We start from the raw sequence: 26,295 nt of genomic DNA on the forward strand, positions 1-26,295 counted from the left end.
TCGTTGGTCTCTGCACTGACAGCTCAGAGCTTGGAGTCTGCTTCAGATTCTGTGTCTCCCCCTCTCTCTGCCCCTCCTGGGCTCACACTCTGTCTCTCTCTCTCTCCCTCAAAAATAAACGTTAAAAATTTTTTTAAGAAAAATTTTAAAAATTAAAAAAAAATTGTCAAACACACAATCGATTATCAAAACCCATTAAATTTTGTTAATCCACTTATCTCTCCCACATAATCATTGCCTTTTTTTGCTATCTAGGAAACTTAAAAAAAAATTCTCCATATTTTAAAGAATAATAGGAAAATCCATAGAAGTAGAAAGTAGATTTAGTGGGTGCTCAGGCTTGGGGAAGGGAGAATGAAGAATGACTGCTAACAAGTACAGGATTTCTTTTGGGGGTGGTGAAAATGTTCTGGAATTTGATATTGGTGATGATTGTGGAACCTTGTGAGAATACTAAAAATCACTGAATTGTAAATTTTAAAGTTTGCCCTTTAAAGGAGCAAATTATATGGCATGTGAATTTACTCAATAAATCTTTTTTAATTAATGCAGGCGAGCAAAGGAGAACAGGCCAATCAGTTAACAATTTAATTTGCTGAATATTTTAAAAGAAATATAGTTTTATACTTTCAAGTGTACTACTGTAATCATTATAATTGAAGCAGGAAATTAAGAGAATAAGGCAAATTAAATAAAAGTAATTCATAGCAGCATAACACTACTTTAAAAACATAATTTCCAGATACATCTTAAGATCTGACTGAGACAATCCTTAATTTATTAAAGGTTGGAAGTCTCTTCAAAGTGTGAGATTTATTCAGAGAAGAGTACTTTATATTGTACATAGTTTAGAATAATTATAAAGCAAACAGCTATGTGACCATAACACAGGGCAAGAACACAGTATTTTCAGAAACCCTGAAGTCACCTGAAGGCAACCTTTTCAACCTAGAAGAAAATATTTTTATGTCTTTGATGAGCATCATTTCTTTAGTTTTCTTTATAGTTTTCTTACTTGTGTTTGCATTCCAAAACAATATAGTCTAGTCCTGCCAATTTTGAACTTTTTGATATAGTACCTGTGTCCTTTTATGAGGTGCGTCTTTTACTCAGTATTATGTATGCGAGATTCATCCATGCGGTTGCACGTAGGCAGCAGTGCCTTAAACTTCATTGCTCTCAAGTATTCCATTGATGGCGAGACTACAATTTTTCAGTTCTACCTTTGATGGACATTTGGGCTGTTTCCACTGAGGGGTTATTATGAAGAGCAATGCTATGAACACTCTTATACATGCATCCTGGTGCCTAAGTGCAAGACTATCTCTAGAGTTTGTACCTAGGAGTGGAATTGCAGGTTTTAGCACAGGCACATCTTCATATATGACTGATGATACTAAGCTGGTTTCCAAAGCAGTAACACCAGTTTGTACTTTATCCTTCACACTGGATGAAAGTTCTCATTTGCTTTCCATCCCTGCCAACACTTAATATGAGACATTTTCCATTTTTGCCAAGATAGTGGGTGTATAATAGGAATGTGCTATGGTTTTAATTGGCTTTTTCCTGACTACTATGGAAATGAGTATCTTTTTATGGTTTTTTTTTCCTGTCTTCTGCCATTTATATTTACTCTTTTATGGAGGTCATTTCTTCTAATTGGGCCAATATTTGGTTCAATATTATACAACTACACAAGAATTTAAAATACAGTTCTACATCCCTTATAAGATGTCAGATAGAAAATAGATTCCTACAGGGGCGCCTGGGTGGCGCAGTTGGTTAAGCGTCCGACTTCAGCCAGGTCACAATCTCGCGGTCCGTGAGTTCGAGCCCCGCGTCAGGCTCTGGGCTGATGGCTCGGAGCCTGGAGCCTGTTTCCGATTCTGTGTCTCCCTCTCTCTCTGCCCCTCCCCCGTTCATGCTCTGTCTCTCTCTGTCCCAAAAATAAATAAAAAACGTTGAAAAAAAATTTTAAAAAAATAAAAAAGAAAATAGATTCCTACATTCCTATAAGAATACAAGATTGTATTATACATTGAGATAGAAAGATACTGTGAACTGAAGAATATTTATTTTATAGATCTCTTAAGTCTTGCCATATACTAGTCACTTTAGAGAGAAATTGAATATGCAGGATCCAACATCCCTTTGAAGGAATAAAATAATAAAAACAATCCTTCCTATGAGGAAACCCTGCTTAGTAGGACCTTTGAAAAATGTTAAAATGACGTTCACTGTCGTAGAAATTATCAGTTGATCTTTAAATAAAAATGTCTTGGGGTACCTGGGGTGGCTCACCCAGTTAAACATATGACTCTTGATTTTAGCTCAGGTCATGATCTCACAGTCATGAGACCAAGCTCCACATCAGGTTCCACAGTGACAGTATGGAGCCTGCTTGGGATTCTCTCTCTCCCTCTCTCTCGGACCCTCTCCCACTTGTGCATGCCCTGTCTCTCTCTCTCTCTCTCTCTCTCTCTCTCTCTCTCCCTCTCCCTCTCAAAAAAAACCCCCACCAAAACCCAAAAAACAAAAACCGTTTTATCCTTCATGTCAGTATAACATTATATTCCAGTGTAACCCCTTAGATTTTAAGCTCTATAGTCTAAAGGGATCCAAGTTTGGTCAGAGGCTCAAGAGAGTGAACTAAGAGTTCAAGGTAACAGACTTAACAATTGCATAAAACCTGAAATAAATTTATTTTTTTTAATTTTTTTTAATATTTATTTATTTTTGAGAGGGAGAGAGAGACAGACAGACAGAGGGTGAGCAGGGGAGAGGGAGAGAGAGACACACAGAATCCGAAGCAGGCTCCAGGCTCTGTGCTGACAGCACAGACATGGGGCTCAACATGGGGCTCAAACCCATGAACTGTGAGATCATGACCTGAGCTGAAGTTGGATGCTTAACAGACTGAGCTACCCAGGTGCCCCGCCACACTTAAATGTATTTATAGAAACTTTATGTGAGCATCACAGACCGTATTTGGGATTCTTCATCAAGCTTTTATACTGGTTTTTGGTTTTGGAACATATGCATTTAAAAAATAACATTATTGTTTTAGTTCATACCTTGTCTGTTTTTTTGTCTTGCTTTTCCAAAATGGCCAAATTGTCTTTCAGAGTTTTCACGATTTCTGCTGGACTTTTGTGTGATTTACTAAACAAAGGCATCTTTTTCATCTATAGAAATCTCTTCTTCCAATACAGAATGCTAAAAACAAACAAATAAGCAAACAAAAATCATGAATTTAACTCTTTTTAATTTTTTTCCTAAAGTTTTAAATCAAATTCTGGTCAGTTAACAGTGTAATATTATTTTCAGGTGTTCAATAAATAAAATGAAGTGATTCAACATTTCATACATCACCCAGTGCTCATCACAAGTGCCCTCCTTAATCCCCATCACCTATTTCACCCATCCTCCCACCCACCTCCCCTCTGGTAACCATGTTTTTTCTCTATAGTTTAGGAGTCTGTTTCGTGGTTTGCTGCTCTCTCTTTTTTTCTTCCCTTTGCTTGTTTGTTTTGTTTCTTAAATTCCACATGAGTGAAGTCATATGGTATTTGTCTTTCTCTGTCTGACATTTCGCTTAGCACAATGCCCTACATGTCCATCCATATTGTTACAGATGGCAAGATTTCATTCTTTTTTATGGCTAAGTAATATCCCACTGTGTATATATAAACCACATCTTCTTTATCCATTCATCAGTCAATGGACACCTGGGCTGTTTCCATAATTTGGCTATTGTAGATAATGCTGCTATAAATGTTGGGCTGCAAGTTCCCAACTTTGTAAGGAAACTCCATACTGTTTCCAGAGTGGCTCCACCAGTTTGCAATTATTTTAACTCTTAACATGATTAAATTATTATACCAAAATATCTTATAAGTTTCTAATAATCTTAATTCAATAATTTGAAACATTAATATTGATCAAATTAGGGGTGCCTGGATGGCTCTGTTGCTTGAGAGTCTGACGTCAGCTCAGGTCATGATCTCAAGGTCCATGAGTTCAAGCCCTGCACTGAGCTCACTGCTGTCAGCACAGAGCCTGTTTTGGATCCTCTGTTCCCCTCTCTCTACCCCTCCCCAGCTCATGCTCTCTTGCTCAAAAATAAATAAAACATTTAAAACAATTTTTTTAAATATTGATCAAACTAAAATGAGTTTCATCAAGTTTTACACCAAATTTAAATACATATAAGTATTTTAAGACATATTTTAAAAACTTTGCCTAATAGTTTTTACTCAGAGTTTAAAATTTTTTTCTACAATACAATGATTGGGAAAAAATCCCAATGGGAAAAGGAGTACTTTTAGAGAATAAGCTGATATTTAAAACTAGTTATTTTAACTGATGAGAGTGATGACAACAGTGATAGATAAAATAAAAATGTAAAACAAAAGTGGGATTAGAATCTACATACTGTGGTAAAGCAATATTTAATGCTACTCCATGACAATCACAAAATTACAATGTGAAACTATTTAGAATCTGTTCTGTATTTACTCTTCCATATTCAGTTGGCCATACTCACTAAAGAAATGAGGCCTACCACAGTGGAGGGTGAGGAGAGTGAGGAAAAGGAGTATTAATTCTTGTTTTTGAGAACATCTATTTACGTAGAGCAGAGAAAGCTAAATATGGCTGTCATTGCCCTACTTACACTAAAAATATAAGTATTAGGGAGAAAATTATAATTGAAAGCTTCAGCGAGGAGAGGCATATTCATGTACTTTATAGTTATTAACAAAAACATTTCAAACACTTCAGAAATATGATATAATAAATCAAAGTGTTCCATTAATTAACCACCTAGAGAAAAAAACTTTGGTATATATTCCTCCTGAAATTTTTTATACATATAGAAATAAACATATATATTTTTAATGTTTTTTTAAATTTATTTTTGACAGAGAGACAGAGCATGAGCAGGGGAGGGGCAGAGAGAGAGATGGAAACACAGAATCTGAAGCGGGCTCCAGGATCTGAACTGTCAGCATAGAGCTTGACGCGGGGCTCGAACTCGTGAACCGCGAGACGATGACCTGAGACAAAGTCGGCTGCTTAACTGACTGAGCCACCCAGGTGCCCCTAAATATATATATATATATATATATATATATATATATATATATACTTTTTAAATTTTTTAATGTTTATTTTTGAGAGAGAGAGGGAGAGAGACGGAGCATGAGTGGAGGAGGCAGGTTCCAGGCTCTGAGCTGTCAGCACAGAGCCAGACTTGGGGCTTAAGCTCACAAATCACAAGATCATGCCCTGAGCCAAAGTCAGATGCTCAACCAACTGAGCCACCCAGGCACCCCGTATATATATATATGTATTTTAAATATTTATTTATTTTGAGAGAGGGCATGCTCACGTGAGTGGGGGAGGGGAGAGAGAGAGGGAGAGGGAATCCCAAGCAGGCTCCATGCTGTTAGTTGTTGATCTCACGACTGTGAGAGCATGACCCGGGCTGAAATCAAGAGTCATACACGTAACTGACTGATCCACCCAGGCACCTCCAAAATAAATATATTTTAAGACAAAAATATAATATTAAACATTATTTTGTAACTTTTCCCCATTTTTTAAAATATCTTGAATATCATTCTATGAGTGTATGGTTAGTTCTATTACAATAACTTTTATCCAATATACTATTCTGTCAGCACAGAGCTTGAGGTAGGGCTCCAGCTCACAAACCACGAGACCATGACCTGAGCTGTAGTCGGATGCTTAACCGACTGAGCCACCCAGGTGCCCCATTTTCTTCTTAAGTGACTATATCATTTATTCTACCAATACCCTATCGACGGACATTTGGGTTAATTCCATTTTTTCTAATATTTTTCTTACTAACAATGATGCAGTTAATCAATGCAGGATATCATGCAAACGTGTATACACAAACATGCACATCAGTGGATAGCAGCATTCTAACTAGCTATTCCTATAGCAAAACCATGGTTATGGTCCTAAATCCCTAATCCCCCTAGATTCCTATTTCCCGATTCTGATTCTCTAGCATTTCTGCCATTCTATGAGCTACTTTATATCCTTCCAATAAATTCCTTCAGTATGTGTTGTTTGTGATCAGGAATTCCAGTGAGATATGTGTATGTTATGAAGTAGAAATCAAAGTGGTAAGTGTGGATTTTGATGATAAAACAGAAGACCTAAAAAAACAATTCTTGTTTTCAGAAGAGATGCTGTTTTCAGTCGGGTGCCTCAGCTTTTCAGTGTGGGGAAAGTCAGTGGGAAGGGAACTTGCCCACCCTCAAGGCAAGGATAAGTTTGAAAAGCAAGTTAAGAGACCCCAGGGAGCCTCTAAAGTGGATACTGAAAGTTGACAGAGGATTCAAAGATAAAGCATGTGAGGATCACACTGATTCTCAGTGGATGGTGTCAGGTGCAAAAAAGAGAGAATCAGAAGAATATTATATCATGCACCTTAATAAAATTCAAGAATAAAATTATAAAGATAGACTAGGTTTTTCTTTAGTAATCAGCCCTACACATAAATAAATGAAGGTAGCATATAATTTAAAAGCATATGCAGTGTGGAAGTAGGGTGGGTGCTGAAACAGTCATTACAGAGTTGGGCAGAGCAAATTGTTGCTTCCGACCTGAGTGATCTTGGGCACAGGATGTGATCCCTCTATAGGCTCTGTTCTCATCTGTAGATGCGATGATAACATCTCCCTTTTAGGATTATGAGGATTAAAAAGTAGAGCACCTTGCATAGGGCCTTGTATAAGTAAGGTACTCTATAATGTTTAGCTGCTATTATTACAAAAGGTTCTACGTCATAATGAATAAATTATTTCATGAAAGAGAAAGACATAGTTGAGATGGGATATTGTCTTAATAATTGAGACATAATAATAATTGAGACATAATTGAGATATGATATTGTCTTAATTAAGTGCCCTAGATATTTCTGGCTCTTTGACTCACACACTTTTTCTTTTAAAAAATGTACATTTATTCTTTCATTGTTAAATATTTAATGATAAAATACTTAGCATTATAAGTTGTTTTTTTTAGCTAAATGCATTTGTGTAATTGTTCTTTTTCCTCATGTGGTTCTTCTGCACTAAGGTAAAGATAATTGACTGTGGGAATTTCAACTAAATGCTTCCTGACATCAAAACAAAATACAAATTAGAATATGGTATCATATGACGTGATTTTTGTTCATTACTTATTGCTCTGCTCAGTTCTCCTTGTATTGAGCTAATTCTAATGAGAATTCTGGTAAAATTACAAATGTTTTCAGGACTCCCATGTTAACATGGTAGTTACCCAGCATTTCCTGATCTGCTGTCTCCCAACTTTTTATTTGCGTGTTGGTTTGTTCATTTATTCATTTACTTTTTCATTCAACAAACAATCAGTAAGTACTAACTAAGCACAAGAATCTTGCTAAGTACTTAGGATAGAGCTATGCATAAGAAAAATACAATCCTTGCTCTTTAGAACTTACTATTAAATGGAGAAAGTAAACATTTTAAGATCAATGAGATCATATAACAGAGGGAAAGAAAGACACAGTATAATGCCCCTCAATACAGTATTCCTTTCTTGAAGTCGCTATTTTCATATTTTATATCTACTTACTATAACCACTATATATAAAATCAGTTTAATAATATTTTTAAATTTCATAGGATCATTATTCTTCAGTTCTGGGATCCATATCATGAGGGAAATCAAAACCTGTATCTCAAACTAAGCAGCCCCCGTCCCTGATCCTCCACAAATTAAGATGAAACTCTCCTAACTGCTCTGTTCTCTTCAGATCGTAACCAGACCCACCCCACCTCTAGACTGAACACCTTCCTGTATCGCCCTCAAGCTCCTGACTGCCCTTCCTACTCTGGGCAGCCACGCTGGTCACTTGCATGTGCATCACATCCTTTACCCCACTGGTCATTTAACAAATGAGCCACCGGCACTCAATACTACCTGCTAAACAAAACTTCATCTGGTCTGGGTTGGTAACTGATCCACTATGATTCAGAAATTATCACCCTTGTCTGTGTGTCATTTATTCTATCTATAAAATGAGGGCATTCATTTTCAAAAACTTTAACGGTGAATTCAGTTAGTCATATCACCCTAACTCATATTTTTCCATTTCATTTATGAAGATATCGAAAAAAATTGCCAAATGCCTTGGGAAAGGCCAGATACATTGTATTTGTTTGTTAATACTAGTTTAATTATTTTATTTTACTTATTGCATCCCATGACTTATTTGCTTTTTGTAACTGGAACTTTGTACTTTTTGACTGTCCCTCACCCATTTCATCCACTTCCACCCCCCCACCTTTGGCAACCACCAATATGTTCTCTGCATCTATGAGCTCATTTTTGTTTTGTTTTGTTTTTAGATTCCACTTACATAAGTACACTCATACAATATTTGTCTTTCTTCGTCTGTCTTACTTTCCCAGAACAATGTCCTCAGTGTCCATCCATATTGATCAATGGCAAGATTTCATTCTTTTTTGTGGGTGAATCATACGTATGTGTGAATTATATATAGAGAGAGGGACAGGGACAGGGACAGGGGCAGGGAGGCACATTTTCTTTATCCATTAATCTATTGCTTGGCACTTAGGCTGTTTCCATTTCTTGGCCATTGTAAATAATGCTGCAATGGGGGCGCCTGGGTGGCTCAGTCGGTTGAGCGTCTGACTTCGGCTCAGGTCACGATCTCACGGTCTGTGAGTTCGAGCCCCGCGTCCGGCTCTGTGCTGACAGCTCAGAGCCTGGAGCCTGCTTCAGATTCTGTGTCTCCCTCTCTCTCTGCCCCTCCCCCACTCACACACTCTGTCTCTCTCTCCTTCAAAAATAAATAAACATTAAAAAAATTAAAAAAAAAATAATGCTGCAATGAACATGGGGGTGCATATATCTTCTCACATTAGTATTTTCATTTTTTCTGATAAATATCCAGGAGTGGAACTGCTGAATCATACGGTAGTTCTATTTTTAATCTTTTTGAGGAACTGCCACACTGTAAGAGAGGGCTCTTAAAGAAAGAGCATCATATTTTGAAATTAGACCGGTTATATACAGTGAGCTCTAGGTTGCTCATCACTGGTCCATATCCATTCTGTCTTTGACTCCTACTATCTATCCATCATGGCTAAAGACAAAGTGCTTCAGGTAGAGACAAAAGGAATGACAGAGTCCTGAAAATGGTGCCTTCTGGGGAGAAAGGGGTAGTAGTAATTTTTCCATAAAGTCCACCTCAGAGTTGTTAGAATATACATTATATTTCAGCAAAGCAGGAAGCAGGGCAGGAGAAGATGCCAGATTATGTCCAACAGACTGACACTAGAGGAATGCCTCTTGAGCACTGAAAACTATGGAGGCCGCGCATACCAACATGCCCTCTAGCGTAGTGCTGATAGCGGGCCATGCAGCAAACAAACGTCTATGGACTGACAGTGGCCCTGTTGTACTTTTCCATTTTCAAGAGTGAGTAAACAGAATAAACAATAAATAGTGTAGGGTCTATTTAAAAAAAAAAAAGAAAATGCAGCCCAAGAAAGGGGAGAAATGCCCTATGGGCTTAGGCAGGAAAGGTTGCCTCCCAAATCAGTTCTCTGTAGGAGACAGAACAAACGTAACTGGAAAAAAAAAAAAAAAAGAGAGAGAGAGAGAAAAGGACTTCAGCTAAAACCCAGCCAAGATGAAAGATCAAAAACACATATCCATACACACACATACAGTCTAGTAATCCAAACCTGCACAGAGCAGAAACGACCCCATGGAAAATTGACTGAGGACAACTGAAAGGTACAAAATTAGTCAGTCTACATTTGTTCATTAAAAAAACACTTACTGAGCACCTATATATGTATATTACAGAGATGTGGAAAAGATAAAGTGTTATCCTACAAAAACAGGTATTACAACAATGGGGGGAGGTGGAGGAAGCCAACAAGAACAAAAAAAATCTAAAAAATGAAGCAGAGGCAAGAAAGATGTAATAGCTTCAGCAGACAAAAAAAAAAAAAAAAAAAAAATCAAAACCTCTATTCCCCTAAAGAACTTCTCTAGTTGAGATTAATGATGACACCCCAAATTCAGTGTCTTGTGGCTTTTAAAAATAACAAAATTTATGCTCTCAAAGCTCATTCCTATAAAATGACCTTAACAAAAACAAAGGATAAAAGTCAAGTTGCCTTTGAACTTCCACAAAACTAAATGTCATAAGAACATAGACAAAAACCTACAGAGTTCTGAAAGTCTATAACTTCATAACTGAATCTCTAGCAAACATATTTGTGTGTGAACAGATTGTGTATGCTTACTAAAAATCATATGAGACAAGACGGAATCAAACCCACAAAGGTTCAACAAAATAAATGCTAAAAATCAGAAATAATTCTTGAAAGGATGCCTTGTTATTGTTGGTAGGACATGTGGGAGGGTAAGAATCTACAATTATAATTAATTCATACAGGAATAAAAATAAATAAGAATTCAAGTTAAAAAGGAAACCACCCCAAAAATCTCCAAGAAGAGAGAGATGGAAATAGCAACAATAGAAGCAGAAACAACTGAATCATAAAGTAAAAGAAAAAGAAAATCTCTGGTAGCTATTTGGTCCCTGTTTCTCCTGGTGATAGACCTGTCTGCTCTACTTCCCACCCCACCCTACCCAAAGGGCAGAACATGACCCAGGCGTGGCCAAAATATTCCTTCCACTGCCTTGACTACAGCAGTTGGCTCACAAGTGGGTTGTGACACCATTAAGCTAATCAAAATGCTTCAACAGCACTTTTCCCCTTAGATATCTTATTTATTTTTTTAATAATTTTTTTGAGTTTATTTTATTTATTTTGAGAGACAGAGAAAACACAGGAGTGGCAGAGAGAGACAGAAAGGGAGAAAGAATCCCAAGCAGGTTCCACACTTTCATGCAGGGCCCGATGCGGGGTTCAAACTCACAAACCATAAGATAATGAACTGAGCCAAAATCAAGAGTTGGAGGCTTAACCAACTGATTCACCCAGATGCCCCTTACCTTAGATATTTTAATTTAATTTGGTTTAGATAAAATATTTGGGGCATATAGAAGAAGAAATAGAAAACAATGTAACCAGTTCCTGTATATTTACCACCCAGCTTAAAAAATACAAAACAACTTAAACAACCCCCTTGGTACATCTCCCTGATCCCATTCCCCTTCGGGTCACACTGATGGGAATATTACTTGGACAGTAATTTGGCAGTATGGATCTAGAACTCTTAAATGTTCACAACCTCTGATTTACTTCTGTTTCTGGAAATCTATGTTAGCAAGATAAACTAAGGGTTTTCTCTGAGACATTATTAAAAACATTTTAACATCTCTGAAATTGAGGTGTTTTTACAACTGAGGAAACTTTACCCTAAATAGTAGGTTGTTTTCCTTCTTTTTTAATAGTATATAAAGTATATGACTTATAACCAATGGCTTCTTAGATTTGATGAAATGAAGTACATTGTATGGCTATGAAAATGTTTGCAAAGAATGTGAAATAAAATGGAAATGTTAAAAACAGCATTCTATATTATGGAACTGTTTAAAAGCAAACAAAACACAAATACACAAAACATACACATAGAAAAAATAATTTACAAAAGTTAATGGTGATGGTTTCTGGGTAGTCGGTTTCTGTATGCTAAATTTTCTTTTTCCTTCAGATTTTGGGTTTTTTTCCCAAACTTTGTTTAGCAGGCCATGCAAATGCTCTTATAATGGAAACATCTTCTCATAAATGATATTTTTCAATAAGTGAACAACTAACTGTGTTTTAAAGTTCAAACTGTGGAATATCTGGTCACCATGTCTTTTCAAAGCATTAGTCAAACAAATATGATTTCTGTTACTTTGGCTATGAAATTTTCATAAAGAGTAGAACTTGGCTCAGATTCTGGAGAGAAAGCCAAAAAAAATTATTCAGCTCTACTTCTAGAGAACTCAGGCCCTGTAGATTTTGTAGTAGATTTTGGCAGCATTCCCTTTTCTGATACATGGTAAAATGCTTCATATCCCTAACTTACATGTGAGTGTTGTTAAAGATGGCCCCGAGTCAATCACTAGAGTGAGTCATCTGAACATGTTCAGTGATACAAGTGGAGAGGAGTGTTTATAGGGGAATGAGAAGGGGAAGCTAGGAGAAAAGGTCATTTGGGACATTCAATTTCCTTGTTTTTCATTCCTTAAAATATTTAAAGGGGAATAAATGTCTATCTGTAGGGGCTAATGAGCATTTCCAGGCCTTTATGTTTAACCTCCAATTATACTGTTCAAAATAGTTCAAAGGTTTCCCGTAAAAGTTTAAGGAAGTGAGAAATTCATCTCTGAAGCCAAGAAAAATCTCAAGATTTCCATAGATAAAAACATAAAAAGTAACCAAACTTCTAACTTAGTGGTTATATATCTTCCTAACTTCATGTACTAATTCTATTTTTAAATCATTCTATTTAATTTAAATTATTCACTGAAAGAAAGCCAACTCAAAAATGAGCCTTCTTTCCTTTCACATGTTTATTTTACAATCAACAATGAGTGAGAGAGGAACATTTCCAAAATTCTTTCTTAGAGCTTGCTAATTTAAACTTAAGGCATAATTACCTTCTCTTAAACTAAAAAAAAAAATAAAACTTAGCCCCACATTAAAAAAAAAACCCACAAAAGTTCAGTAATGAGAATTCTTTTATCTGTATTGCAAATAGAACTCACAGACATGATATGATCAAAGTGCATCTACGGCAGATAATTGGGCTAGTAAGATTCATTTTTTTTAATGTATATACATGAGTATATACATCTGTCAATATTCATTGAACTGTTCTCTTTAAATGGGTAAATTTGATTTAATGTATATTTAAAAAATTTTTAAGTATTCCCAATGGTTCTGCTGTATTTGTCATATCCAAGTAGTCCCCTTTCCCCCCACTGACAAAGTCATAATTTAGAAGTGCCTTCACAGAGATAATAAATTACAAAGCATATCATTCTAGTTATGCATATTATGACACCAAATCCATTATGGAGCATATGATATATGTCAAAGTGTTTTCCAATCAATGGCTTCTTTAATGATTCTATTTTAAAATACATATGTTAAATGTAATTAGGCACTACCATTAAATTTTTCACTTGAAAACCTATAGAAATGAGTGAAACTGTAGGCAATAGAGTATAAATAAGGACTTTGACTGATCATTCTTTTTCTCAGTTCAAAATGACTAAGAATGATTTTGTTTTTATAAGTTTTATTAACAGAGTTTAGGAGAGAGCTTTTCTAAAAGTGGACAATTTACACAGAAATGGAAAACTTGTGAGAAGTTTCTTATGCATCCTCATTCATCTGGAAGCCTTGGTCAGACTTGCATCAGAATAAAAACTCTTTTTTAAGAGAAACCCATGTCCTTGAGAACTGTTCCTTAATTCTAGTGTACTGTAACCAGTGAAATAATTTTAAAAACACAATTAGTACATGAAGGTAGGAAGACACACAACAGCTAATGTATTTGTTATTACAAATAATAACCTACTAGACTACTATTCCAGGAAAAACAACCAGTAACTTCATTCATTAGGTTTATAGTGATGTTTCTGTTGACAGATCCAGGCATTTGTCAGAGCTAAAATTTTCTACATTTATTACTGATTAATGACTGTCAATGAATGAGAATATTATATTAGAATTTCATAATCTCAACTTATAACAGAGGTCTGAAGCTAGGTCCGTGTTCTCAAAAACTAGTACCTGTATTCAAAGCATCAGATCTCACTGAAATTCACAAATGGTTACTCTTTACAACAGAATTATCAAGGGAAACTCAAAATTGACTTTTTTTTAGTCTTTCCTGTAAGCACACACATATTATACATAACAATCATCAAGTTTTGGTTACATATTGTTATTATTAAGACAAGGTTTATAGTTTTTCAAATAGAACAAAGAAAGTATTTCTTGATCAAATGGAAAAGTTGTTCTGCCACTGAAAATCATCTAAGTGCAATCTGCATTCACCGTGTTGTTTATTTCATTATATGTGTTTATTACATTGCCAGCTTTTAAATTTCGTACTACAGCACTTTAGAGAAACTCTTAGGACCAGTGTCACTAAACTTAATTTAGATAGACCTAATTTGAGTTTTCCTAATAGGCCACATTTCTTCATGAGTCCTGGTACACTTATGCAAATACATAAAGGTGACACCTTACCTTAGAATGTCCCATGTACTCAAGATACCAAGCTTGTAAACTGCCTCCCCCATCACCATCCCTACTCATTCAGGGCTGCCACTAAGTTATACCAAGGTCTTCCCTTTTTCTCAGAATAGTTAGGCCTATTCTGTACTAATATTGCTTTGTGTCTCACAATTCAATGATTCTTATCAGGCCATATCTTTCTCATAATGAAAACCATGTGCCCCTAAACCCCTTTCCTTTTTTGGGTATCTTGGAAAAATTTGTCAGTTCCATTTCTGTGAACCAAAGAAAAAGTTTAGGCCTCATCTAGTAACTATTTATTAGGTATCTGCTTATGTGCCACTGAGCTAGACTCTAGAAATGGGTGATAAGGATAAAAGCAATGGCTAGAAATATGCCTATGGCAAGGGAAACAAAAATCACTAATCTTAACATGGGATAAGTTCTCATAAAGGGAATGCAATCAACCATGGAAGCTCTCAAAAGTACCTAGAAATCTTATTTATAAGCATCTTTCCCAAAACCCATTCATCTCATTAAATTTACTTTTCTTCAAGCATTAATATCTAAGATAAATAAAAATAATGTCTTATTCAATAGAATTGTTTTTACATTTAGTTTCATTACTAGACTTGCTTTTCTAGTATTTTTCAGGGTGGCAATGGTTTTTCTACACTGTGACTGTAATATGTTCTCAGGTTATAATAAAAGTCAATCATTTATTGAATTATTTTCCAGGGAAGATAGGTCCCAAATTCCCAACAATCCATTCACAATAAACTTCTGAAGTACAAAATATTTGTAAACTGAGGATGACTTAATCTTTATTGTTATATTTACATTCCTATGGGCTTAAGAAATGGTGCCACCACCAAGGTAATACCAATGACTTACTAGCTTAAAATAAAAAATTATTCTGACAATTGTGAAGCTGTATGCAAACCTTCCACTGGTCTAAGAAGGACCGAGTATGGGAACTTCAGTAAAGAAGAAAAGTTGGTTTGTGATATTATCTTTATTTTATTTACTTTTGACTTTAAGTGCAAGATACTGGTCCAGAAAATGTTTCCAAAGATCAGCTGAGTTTCTTCTTATACATAGGTCAAAGGCATTAAAAAGAAAGAAAGAAAGAAAGAAAGAAAGAAAGAAAGAAAGAAAGAAAGAAAGAAAGAAAGAAAGAAAGAAAGAAAGAAAGAAAGAAAGAAAGAAAGAAAAAGAAAAGAAACCACAAAACAAAACCTGTTCTACAGGCTTCTGCACACATAGAGGAAATGCACCACTTTATGTATTATGTCTAGGGTATAAACCCTTTTGATATGTTTACTGACACTCTATTGAAGTTTTCATTTCAGTTAAGTTGTTCTGCCTTAAAGGACTCACTTGAATCACTAAGGACATATTTTTTGATGCTGGCAGAGAGGAAATTAGAAACTTTGCCTAGAATGGTGCACCTCTATGCAATGACTCACTTTAGCAGCTAACAATGTATATTTCCTTCCTCCCACAGAAGAATGATTACGTGTCTTCCACTGATGCCTTTAAAAAGACATATAAAAAATGAGTATACAATCTCCTATGTTAAGGTTGTACAATTAAAGTTTTTCTTGGAATGTGAATACATATTTTATGAGTTTATTTTTCTTTTTTCTGCTGTATTGCTTGTATACGTATATGCATCTGGCTATAACAGTTCTTCAGCAGAACAAAAATATTATGTGAGAGCTTGGTATCAGCTATAAGAAAATAACTGTTTTAATCCTTAATTTGAAATCCATGTGCATCCATTTTGTATCAAATGGTAAATTTGATATGTACGTTGTCTAATTTTTACATTCATTACAGAATTTGGGGGAAAAAATCATGTGTCACTTATTGGATCTAACAGAAGCATTCAATATTTAAATTGTATGTCCTTGTAAATAATGGTATCATTAACACTTCCACTTGGATTATGAGAGAAGGGTGTAATTTATAATAATTGAAGATACCAAACATCACATTGATAATTTTAAATTTAGTGACAATACACAGAAAGAGGTAACTCCTGAATTTTTATGCAGTTGAAAAAGAAACATGAAAAGTGGTATACTGCCACTATTTTATTTTTGGTAACCCTCTGTAAATAAAAACCCATTTCCAAAATAAGATATTCCATGGACACAGAATAGTTGGTAATGGTTCAAGTGCCTTAGGCAACAGAGAAGTATTGTTTTGTAGTTGCTGTTTTTTTAAACCTCTCCTAGTAACAGCAGTTCATCATGCACAAAGAAACAAGGTAACAACACAATTTAAAATGAATGTATAAGCAATAACTGTAAAACCTTTACTAAAACTAAAGTTTACCATATTAATTCCATTTCTATGAACTAGTATAGATAACCTGGCTGATACTCACCAAATGTTACAGAAATGTCCAGGCTTGTCTAAGCAACAAAAAGTAGACACATGGTGAGGTGCTGAAGACAGCTCTCTCTTGGGCTCAAAGCACTTTACATGAAGTAGCTTTATCTTCCATTTAATAGAGGGTGCCTCCTATTACCAAAGCGTTGCAGAGAAAAGAGTTTCCACAATCCCGTCTTGACTTTCTCTCTCTCTCTTTGAAGAGTAACAGTTACCACCGGAAAACGTTAGCAGAAAATGATCACTTGAACACTCACACAGGGCAGCTGTAAATTTCCACTCTCTTTGCTTGCTCTCAGATTCCAAGCCTCGCTTGTCTCTTAATCTGTCACAGGCAGTTCTGTTTCTGGTCAGACCAGCTTGCTTCTGCTTTCTCCTCTCCCTTTCAAATGCACTCTTTTAGATACATACCACACAGTAACAGCTCCCTCTTTTTCTTCCTCCCTCCCAACTGTGCGTCACAAGAATGTGTGTAAAGCAATTAAAGCTGAGGCAAATTTAAATCCTGCTCCCTCCTCCCAAAACAGTCTAGGGATAAACAAAATATTTTTCTCATCCCATCTTTTCCCTTTAAAGTCCTATAGTCGTTCATGTATGGGGTTCTGTCCACAGATTAAACTGGCCTGACAATGCTGTTTAAAAATGTTTCTAATAAAGGTGTGTTGACAGTGATAATAACAGATTCATCTGTTAATATGTTAGCTTCTCAGGGAAGATGCTGATTCCTAATCATAATAAAAATGTAGCAAGGAAATACTCAAGTATTATGAATTTAATCTTCAGATTTTAAAAAGCAAGGAAGATTTTAGAATTAGAGTATTCATAATTTAATTTTAAGTGTAATTTTGTGGAAGTTTACTGTATTTTAAAATATGGCATATTTTGAAGCTTAGAAACAACATTTGTAGTTACAAAAGGGAAAATTACAAAGAACACAGAAACATACAGACCCTGAAAATATTAAGTAGAACAGCTTATACTACTTATGTGTAAACCAAATACAATTACTTTGTTTAGAAGCCCCCGTCCATACAATTACTTTGTTTAGAAGCCCCCGTCCCTCCACATATACATACACGAACACTGCTCAGGATGATTAATATCTCTTCAATGAGAATTTATAAGGCTAAAGACTATTATAATACCACTTTTTCATTATTACACATGTAGATTTATAAGGTAAAATACCTTAAAATTATGGATCTCTCTGCAAAAATTGAGAATGAAGAATTAAGTAGAAAACTGAGTGGAATGGCTGGTGACAGGCTTAGACAACATTTGTAGGATTCTTTGGAATTAAAGAGGCAATGTACTCAGCTTGGAATACATGCTGGCCTTGAAAGAATGCCAGTCAGGGCCTGCTTTGGAGTTTTCTCTTCTAGTTCCTCAGTCCCAAAGACTTTCAGGTTCTGTCTCCCAGTTTATATTTCCAATCAAAATTCTCGGGCTCCTCTTCTTTTTTTTATTTTATTTTTATTTTATTTTTAATGTTTATTTATTTTGGTGCGGGAGGGTGGGGTAGAGAGAGAGGGAGACACAGAATCAGAAACAGGTTGTGCTGAGAACTCAGAGCCTCACACGGGGCTCAAACTCACAAACCATGAAATCATGACCTGAGCTGAAGTCGGGTTGAACGCTCAACCGACTGAGACACCCAGGTACCCCTAGGGCTCCTCTTCTGATGACAGACCTCTCAATTACGGAACTGACAATAGTCAGTAGACCTACTGTATTTTAATCTTAGTCTCTGCAGAACTAAAGCATCCCTAAGAATATGAGCTTAAATAAACTGCAAAGCAAAAATCTACAGGGACAGTTGGGTGCCTCAGTCACTTAAGCATCCAACTCGATTTCAGCTCAGGTCATGATCTCACGGTTCTTCGGATTAAGCCCTGTGGCAGTCTCTGCACTGAGAGTGTGGAGCATGCTTGGGATTCTTGCTCTCCCCATCTCTCTACCCCTCCCCCTGCCAAAAATAAATAAATAAACATTTTTAAAAAATTATTAAAAAATTTTTTAAATCTATAAATAGATTAAATTGTTTATTACCCTTAAGAAAAAAGCAAATAAAGCTTGGCTTTATTTCTTAATCTATATATCATATGTTTAATAAATATACCCTAATATACATATATTTGTATTCTAAAATATGTATTTCTTAAGGTGGTTCATTTAAAGTAGACTTTTAAACTTAAATATATTATAATGTAATTTGATTCTTAACACCTAAGAAATAGGCACCAAAGATGACTAGAAATTAGTCTGTCAATTATTCCTTTAATTTGTAGTTTTGTAAAACATAGAGTTTTATTCCCTACTTTTAAAAAATGTTAAATGGAGGGGTGCCTGCGTGGCTCAGTCATTTCAGCATCCAACTCTTAATTTCAGTTGAGGTCATGATCCCAGGGTCTTGGGATCGAGCCCTGTGTCAGCCTCCATGCTGAGCACAGTACCTGCTTAAGATTCTCTCTCTCTCCCCGACTTGCACTCTCTGTCTAAAAAATAAAAATAAATAAAGTGTTAAATGGATATTATCACTAAAGGCTATTAAGTGCCTTGTATCTTCCTGAGTCCAAGATTATACTCAAAAAGTTCTGGTATACCTGAAGATATTCAGAATTTGTAAGGATGGTGCTTAGAATAACTACGAGGTAAAATTTTTTTAAGTCATTTTAGCACTGAGAGACATTATATCAATCTATGATTCTAAGGCACAAAATAAAGACAAGGTATTTAAAGTATATAGTAAGACTGACTACATATGATTATATATGTGTTTACATTTGATTCCTACCAAACACCATTTTTTAAAATGCACACAAAGAAATCACAAAAAGTGGCCATATATTAAGTCACCAAAAAAAGGCAATAAATTTCCAAAGGAAAAATGGTACAACTTCATTCTCTGAAAACAAGATGATAAAAAATAAAAGTAAGTTATTTAAAAAAATTTTAACAGATAAGCAAATATTCTTTAACTAATCCTATTAATACTTGAAAAAAATTTTAAGTACATTCTTCTAGGGTGCTTGGGTGACTCAATAGGTTAAGTGTCTGACTTGGACTCAGATCATGATCTCGTGGTTCATGAGTTTGAACCCTGCATCAGGCTCCATGCTGATGGCTCAGAGCCTGGAGCCTGCTTCAGATTCTGTGTCTCCCTCTCTCTCTGTCCCTCTCCTGATTGCACTCTGTCTCTCTCTCTCTCTCAAAAATAAATGTTTAAAAACTTTTTCTTAAAAGTACAGTCTTCTAAAAATTATTTGAACAGAGTAATTAAAAAGTACAATTACAGTGACTTTTGTTTCAGGATATGATGAAGTAACAGGGACTGAATTTACTCTTGTCTTACATAACTTAAAAACTGGGCAAAATATATAAACCAATGGTTTTTAGACACTGGACACAAGGCAGCTCAGCCCAGTAATCCCTGAGAGAAGGGAAACAAACAAGGTAATAGCCCCAGGCAGCAGAACAGGAAGGGGAACCCAAACAGAGCATGGCAGTCTCCCTGAGTTAAAGAGACAAGGGTTGAGAATTCAAAAAGGCCAATGTGCCTAAAATCACAGGGCAGAATACCAGAGAGGAGAGAGTTGCAAAGACAGTCCCAGAGATCTGCAGAGGATTCTCTTCAGATCTTCATCTGAGAACTGATTAGCACGTCTGTGAGAAAACTCTCCAAGGCCAAGAGATGAACCAATGGAAAGAATCAGGCTGAAGAATTCCCAGTATTCACACAGGACTGGAAATAGTTTCTGTTCCCAACAGCCAGAATGAAGAAATCTCATTATATATGGAAAGTTGGGTTGAATATTCTGAAGGATACTGCCTTGGCAGTGAGACCAAATTTGCCCTAGATTAAAAGTTGTTCTGGTGCTTCCTTATAGAGCTTACAAGTAGGTAAATTCTGAAAGGTTAAAATTCTTTCCAAATAAATTAACTGCATCCTAGAGTAGAGTCAAAATATTTAAGGGAATTTTTAGACATGTAGCACACAGCATACAATTTATAATGTCTGGCACCCAGTCAAAAATTACTAGGCATGCAAAAAACCAGGAAAATACAATACGGCTTTAAAATCTTAAGTAATAATTAAGGTGCTACTATGAGTTAAGGTAATAATAGCAAATTTATTTGTTGAAAAGACTTTCTGTCCTTTTTAACTAGCTAACAAGGTATAGAGTGATCATTTGTAACATGCATGCAGTAATATACAGTTCTCCACTAACACTTTCTGCAAGAATTTGTCTTCACTGATGATCCTAACCTAAATCAATCATTTCATCAGGGGTTGAAAACTGGTCATTTAAAAAATTCTATTCTTCTTTCTGCTATATTGGCTGGCACTGTTTGTAGGAAAGAGCTTCTCCTCAACTATATTTCTAATTGAAAAAGAATGATAATGGCTTAATTCTCTTCCTTTAATTACCAATTCTGAGAGTAAAAAGCTGGTAACATTCACTTCCAATGGTTGCAAATAAAAGATTGTTTTTGGTGAGGTAAGTCTTTCTCTTCTTTTTAGTATCATTCAAAATCGTTCATAAATCTTTATATATTCAGTGCTTCAATAAGTTACATGCATTAGTTTTTTTGATGCCATCTTTCTAGCTTGGTTTCCCAAAAAAGAAGAGTCTGAAGAAAAAGCCTTATGTAATTAGTTTTAAAAGCAACCCAATCACAATAAGCAGGAGTGAGGGACAAGAGGAATAAATAAAGGAGGAAGAGCCAATTATGACAATATGCATTATCAAGCTGGCCACCTATTTAATTTGTCAGACTGAACCTCTTAAGAGCCATATAAGCACATTTCAGGACCACCGCTAAGGTATGAGGAGAAAAGAGAAAGAATACAATTTATTCACTGGCTTCATTTTCCATTGGTTAAAGAAAGGCTTTCCCAAAAGGGCATTAACTGCCATACACTTGAGTTTAACTCCTCTGTACCTCCAGGGTGCATATGTGTGAGTCTTCCCTGTGGACATGGCAAAAAGCCAGGGGCTTGCAGAACAGCAGGAAATAGAGCTATGTATGGTTCCACCTACACTAGAGTTTGCACAGAGCTAACTGAGACCAGTGAAACCTAGGGGATATGCAATGATATAGAAGAGGTATTTATAATAAGTGTGCAAATTTCCCCAAATATGTCCAGTGGAAGCCACTTCAAGATACTTCCTGCATACTTTTGATACAATTCCATTACTCCTCAAATTTTTATTGCTTTCTAGTTCACCAGAATATCCCAGCCTCACTTTGTATTTACTCTGTCACAGATCTGGAATGAGCCATTTCTCCAGGGAGCTCCAGTGTTTTAACGAAGTTTGGGTACCAGGCATACTCATTGCTACCGGAATGTCACTGCTTCCAGATCCTTCAGTGATCAAAGTTAGGAAATATGTTTTAAAAAATGTCATTAGTTTATATCTAACATTACAGAGTTTCAACTCTACTTTTTAAATTTTATATTTGTCTTCTCTTACATAAAAATCTTAGTTCAAAACACATTAACATAATGATGTGGTTATCTTTCAATATACCTAACATAGATTCAAAATAACATTATCAAATTTCTAACAATAAAACTAATAAGTGAAGTTTAAATAATTCTTTGCAGGAGCACCTGGGTGGCTCAATAGGTTAAGCGTCCAACACTTGTTTTCAGCTCAGGTCATGATCTCACAGTGGTGTGTGAGTTTGAGTTCAGTGTTGGCCTCCACATGGATCCTACTTGAGATTCTCTCTCTCCCTCGCTCTCTGCCCCTCCTCCCCTGCTCATTCTTTTCTCTCTCTCTTTCCCTCTCTCTCCCCCAAAATAAATAAACTTAAAAAAATAAAAAGTCAATTTTTCTCAGTTAGCTTCTTTTTAATTTCTTATGTTTACTTATTGAGAGAGACAGAGAGAGAGAGAGAGAGAGCAAGCTGGGGAGGAAGAGAGAGAGAGGGGGAGAGAGAATCCCAAGCAGGCTCTACACTGACAGTGCAGAGCCTGATGCAGGGCTCAATCTCAAGAACTGTGAGATGATGACCTGAGCTGAAATCAAGAGTTAGATGCTTAACCAACTGAGCCACCCAGGTGTCCCTCAAGTTAACTTCTAATTTAACTTGTAATGTACTTTTAAGCATATACAACTACCATTATATTAGAGAGTTCCAATGTCAAAATGTTGGATTAGTTTACCTGATACAAAATCAAAACTTCTATTTTACATTGTTAATTCACAATTGAAAAAAATTCCATAGAATGAGATTTTAATTGTTTATTATTAGATAGAGACTTTAACAACCTATAAATAATGTAGTGCCATGGAGTTGTATCAGCTATTGAGAATAGCAGAGAGGAAAAGTTAAAAATGCAAATGATACATATAGATCAAGTTATGGTCAAATGACATCATGGTTCACAAAATAAGCAATGATTCTACAGTAATTCAAATACAAAAACATGGTGGGAAAAGTTATTACTATATGTGGTAGTGTAACTATGCAGAATTCCAATACCTCCTCTACCTTAGTAGTCACATTCACATTATTGAGTATTGTAAGACTTAGATTCCATCTTTGATACATATCTACTTCACTAGCCATAAGTCTTATAACTAGTTACAGAATTTTTAAAGGCACAATATTAAATTGATTAGTTCATCAAAATAACACACTGGTGGTTAAAAAAGTGTTTACTGTCAGGGTGCCTGAGTGGCTCAGTTGGTTGAGTGTCTGACTTCAGCTCAGGTCATGATCTCGCGGTTTGTGGGTTCGAGCCTTGCATCGGGCTCTGTGCTGACAGCTCGAAGACTGGAGCCTGCTTCGGATTCTGTGTCTCCCTCTCTCTCGGCCCCTCCCCTGATCATGCTCTGTCTCTCTCTCTCTCTTTCAAAAATAAACAAACATTTAAAAAAAAAGTGTTTACTGTCAGCAGTAACAATAATTGTCACAAAAACTGATGTCATGTTAAAAAAAAATCAAGACTCTAGCATGTAAAATACAAAACACACAAATACATATTTTTATGATTGTTTTATTGGCAATTTAGTGCTATTTATTGAATTAAATTATTGTTAATTTTACCTTATTGGTTTCAGGGTTGTTTATGTTTAATGAGTACATTTATTTTTATTTACATATAAAAACTGGAGGAGAAAGTTAACTAAAACAATTGGACTGCAAGTGACAGACCCAATGCAAATAAGTTCAGCAAAAAGGGAAATTAAAGATCATGTAGCCACAAGCCTAGGATTAGAGCAGTGGTTCTCAACTGGGGAAGCATCTAGTGGAGAGAGGCTAGAGAAGCTATTGAACATCCTAAAATCAGAGAATATCCTCTCCCCCAACAAAGAGTTATCCAGCCCAAAATGTCAACAGTACCAAGGGTGAGAGACCCTGGATTAAAGGTAACTTCTGCCAAAGCTTAAACAAGGTCACCGGAACTCTTTCTCTCTCTTTTTGCATTGCTTTTTTTTGTGTGTGGCCTTCATTCATAGTTGGGCTCTCCCTATCTGGTAGAACAGATTACAAGGCCTTGGCCCCCACAATCTCAAAAGAAGAGGTCTCTGGTCCTGATCCTCTCTTTCAATAGCCATATCAAACCTGAAAAATGATTTTGGTCCTGCTAGTTCAGGTAACCAATTGTTAATAACCGCATGCGTAAGAACAGGGCCCACTTATTAACCAGCTTGGCTGCTGAGTGTGTTAGCATTAGTGCAAAGAGATTGACAGGCCTGTGAGGTAGGAAAAGGTGAATTATGAGGCTCACTATGAAAGAGCAACTTCAAGTCAAGAGTCAAGTGAAATGTCGGGTGAGATTATCTACAGTAAGATTGAACTTCAAAGCATATGTAGCTGGATTCACTCAGTTACATTTATGCGTTACATAAAACCATTCCATAAAGAAGTTCCAACTGGTTGCCCAGCATCCACACCTACCCTTTTCCTACACCTATACTTTCAATAATGGCCCCGCCTAACATTAGGCAAGGTTTCCACATGTGACGAACAGTGCACTCACTCTTACTCAAACTTGTTTACTGCCTCCAGCTCCAATATCTGTTGATTATATGCTCAATCAAGTTTGAAGCGGCTCCTTATGGTCTATCATCCTATGGCTCATCCCCACACCAAGACATCTAATAATAACCATGGCAAAGTAAAAAAAAAAAAAAAAAAAAGGACACCAGCAACAAATACTCCTACATGAAAAAAGGGAGATAAAAAAAAAATCAGTCCATAATATATATGATATTTTGTTGGACAGGAAGAGCAAGCTTCCCTGTCCGGGAAAGGAAATGAGTTCCATAGTTACCAAATTGTTTGCCCCTGATTCTAGTCTCTAATCTCTGGGAGATCTCCCCTACCAGCCATCCCCCAAAATCACACTGAGAAGGTCACTGTGGATGGCTCCTGACTGGGAGGTTTCCTGCTGAAGCAGTCCACTTGTTTCGGAATCACATTCAGTAGTCTGGGAGTTTCCAGGGGATGGGAAATCACAAGCCTTTACTTCTTAGACTTAAATATCTTTGACAATACAACTCTCTTAGATTCTCTTTGGCTTTGTGTTTTCTACTAATCAAAGTCAGAAATCGCTGAATCTGAACTTGCTGCTCTGATTTTTGTCTCTACTGGCTTCACTGCTCTGTCCATTACTCCAGCCCCCAGGTTACACTGCTTCTTCCAAACCAATGAGGGTAAACCTGCCCCCTTACACCCAGGATGCATCCCAACAGATCACGTTGTATTCTGGGGTTGACTGTTAGCTTTGCCCAAGGGCGAAGAGATGCTTGGGTCCTCAGGCTTCTCCTATGTTCTGAACACATCTTTTCTTTCTCATCATATCTTTCATATTTTCTAACCATATCTTCTCCTAGGTTCTTTCATATGTTTCTCACACTTTCTGCCTCCCTGCTTTTGCCCATACTCATTTAGCTTAGGGCTGTGATCACACTGAAGGGGCAAATAGCAAGGTACAGTGGGGTTGGAACTCAATATTCAAAAACTTCATCACAATTTTTTTTTTTTTAAGAAAAGGTAGGAACCTAATAAAAACAGCATGGTCTTACATGCTAAATGGTTTAAAAGTACATAAATAATAATAACATAAACATAAATAATAAATATGGCACTTTACTTTGAAAAAGACCTGGCATTTGCTTACGAAGGTAAGTGTTAAAGAGTTGTAGTTTGTGAGTTATTTTGAAATAGTGGTAATAGGGTTATCTGAAATCAGTTGGAAAGTTTTAATACCAAATATACATGGATATGACTCATAATATGTGGTACACTGAGATTGCTGGTTGGTATTTGAAGTGTGTGCATGTTGGGGCACCTGGGTGACTCTGTTGGTTACGTGTCTGACTTCGGCTCAAGTCATGGTATCACGGTTTGTGAGTTCAAGCCCCATTATTGGGCTCTGTGCTGACAGCTCAGAGCCTGGAGCCTGCTTCGGATTCTGTGTCTCCCTCTCTGTCTGCCTCTCCCCTGCTTGTGTTCTATCTCTCTCTCTCAAAAATAAACATTAAAAAAATTGAAGTGTGTGCATGTATACATTTTGTGTATTTCTATGTGGCTTGGTTCAGCAAGGTGGTTTGTGCATTCCCATAGTGCTTCTCCGAAATGAAACTACTCAAAAGTAAACAAGGAAAGTGTATTATGCTCACAC

At 36.1% G+C, this 26,295-nt stretch overlaps 1 protein-coding gene across 14 annotated transcripts in view; it reads right to left on the reverse strand.

Moving 5' to 3' along the window:
• The window catches only part of CAB39L (calcium binding protein 39 like), a 131,446-nt gene that overhangs the window by 79,886 nt on the left and 25,265 nt on the right, over window positions 1-26,295 (reverse strand). For 6 of the 14 annotated variants that reach the window (XM_058685922.1, XM_058685929.1, XM_058685900.1 and 3 more), the window contains one exon: window positions 3,075-3,216. The exons of 3 other annotated variants lie outside the window; for them this stretch is intronic. In XM_058685922.1, coding sequence (XP_058541905.1) covers window positions 3,075-3,185 — 111 coding nt within the window. In that variant the 5' untranslated portion in view covers window positions 3,186-3,216. Of the gene's footprint in view, window positions 1-3,074; window positions 3,217-16,644; window positions 17,414-26,295 lie in introns of those variants that run through there. 5 more of the 14 variants (XM_058685963.1, XM_058685950.1, XM_058685916.1 and 2 more) reach the window with 2 other exon arrangements.

Source organism: Neofelis nebulosa, chromosome 1, assembly GCF_028018385.1.
Source record: "Neofelis nebulosa isolate mNeoNeb1 chromosome 1, mNeoNeb1.pri, whole genome shotgun sequence".
Taxonomy (NCBI): domain Eukaryota; kingdom Metazoa; phylum Chordata; class Mammalia; order Carnivora; family Felidae; genus Neofelis; species Neofelis nebulosa.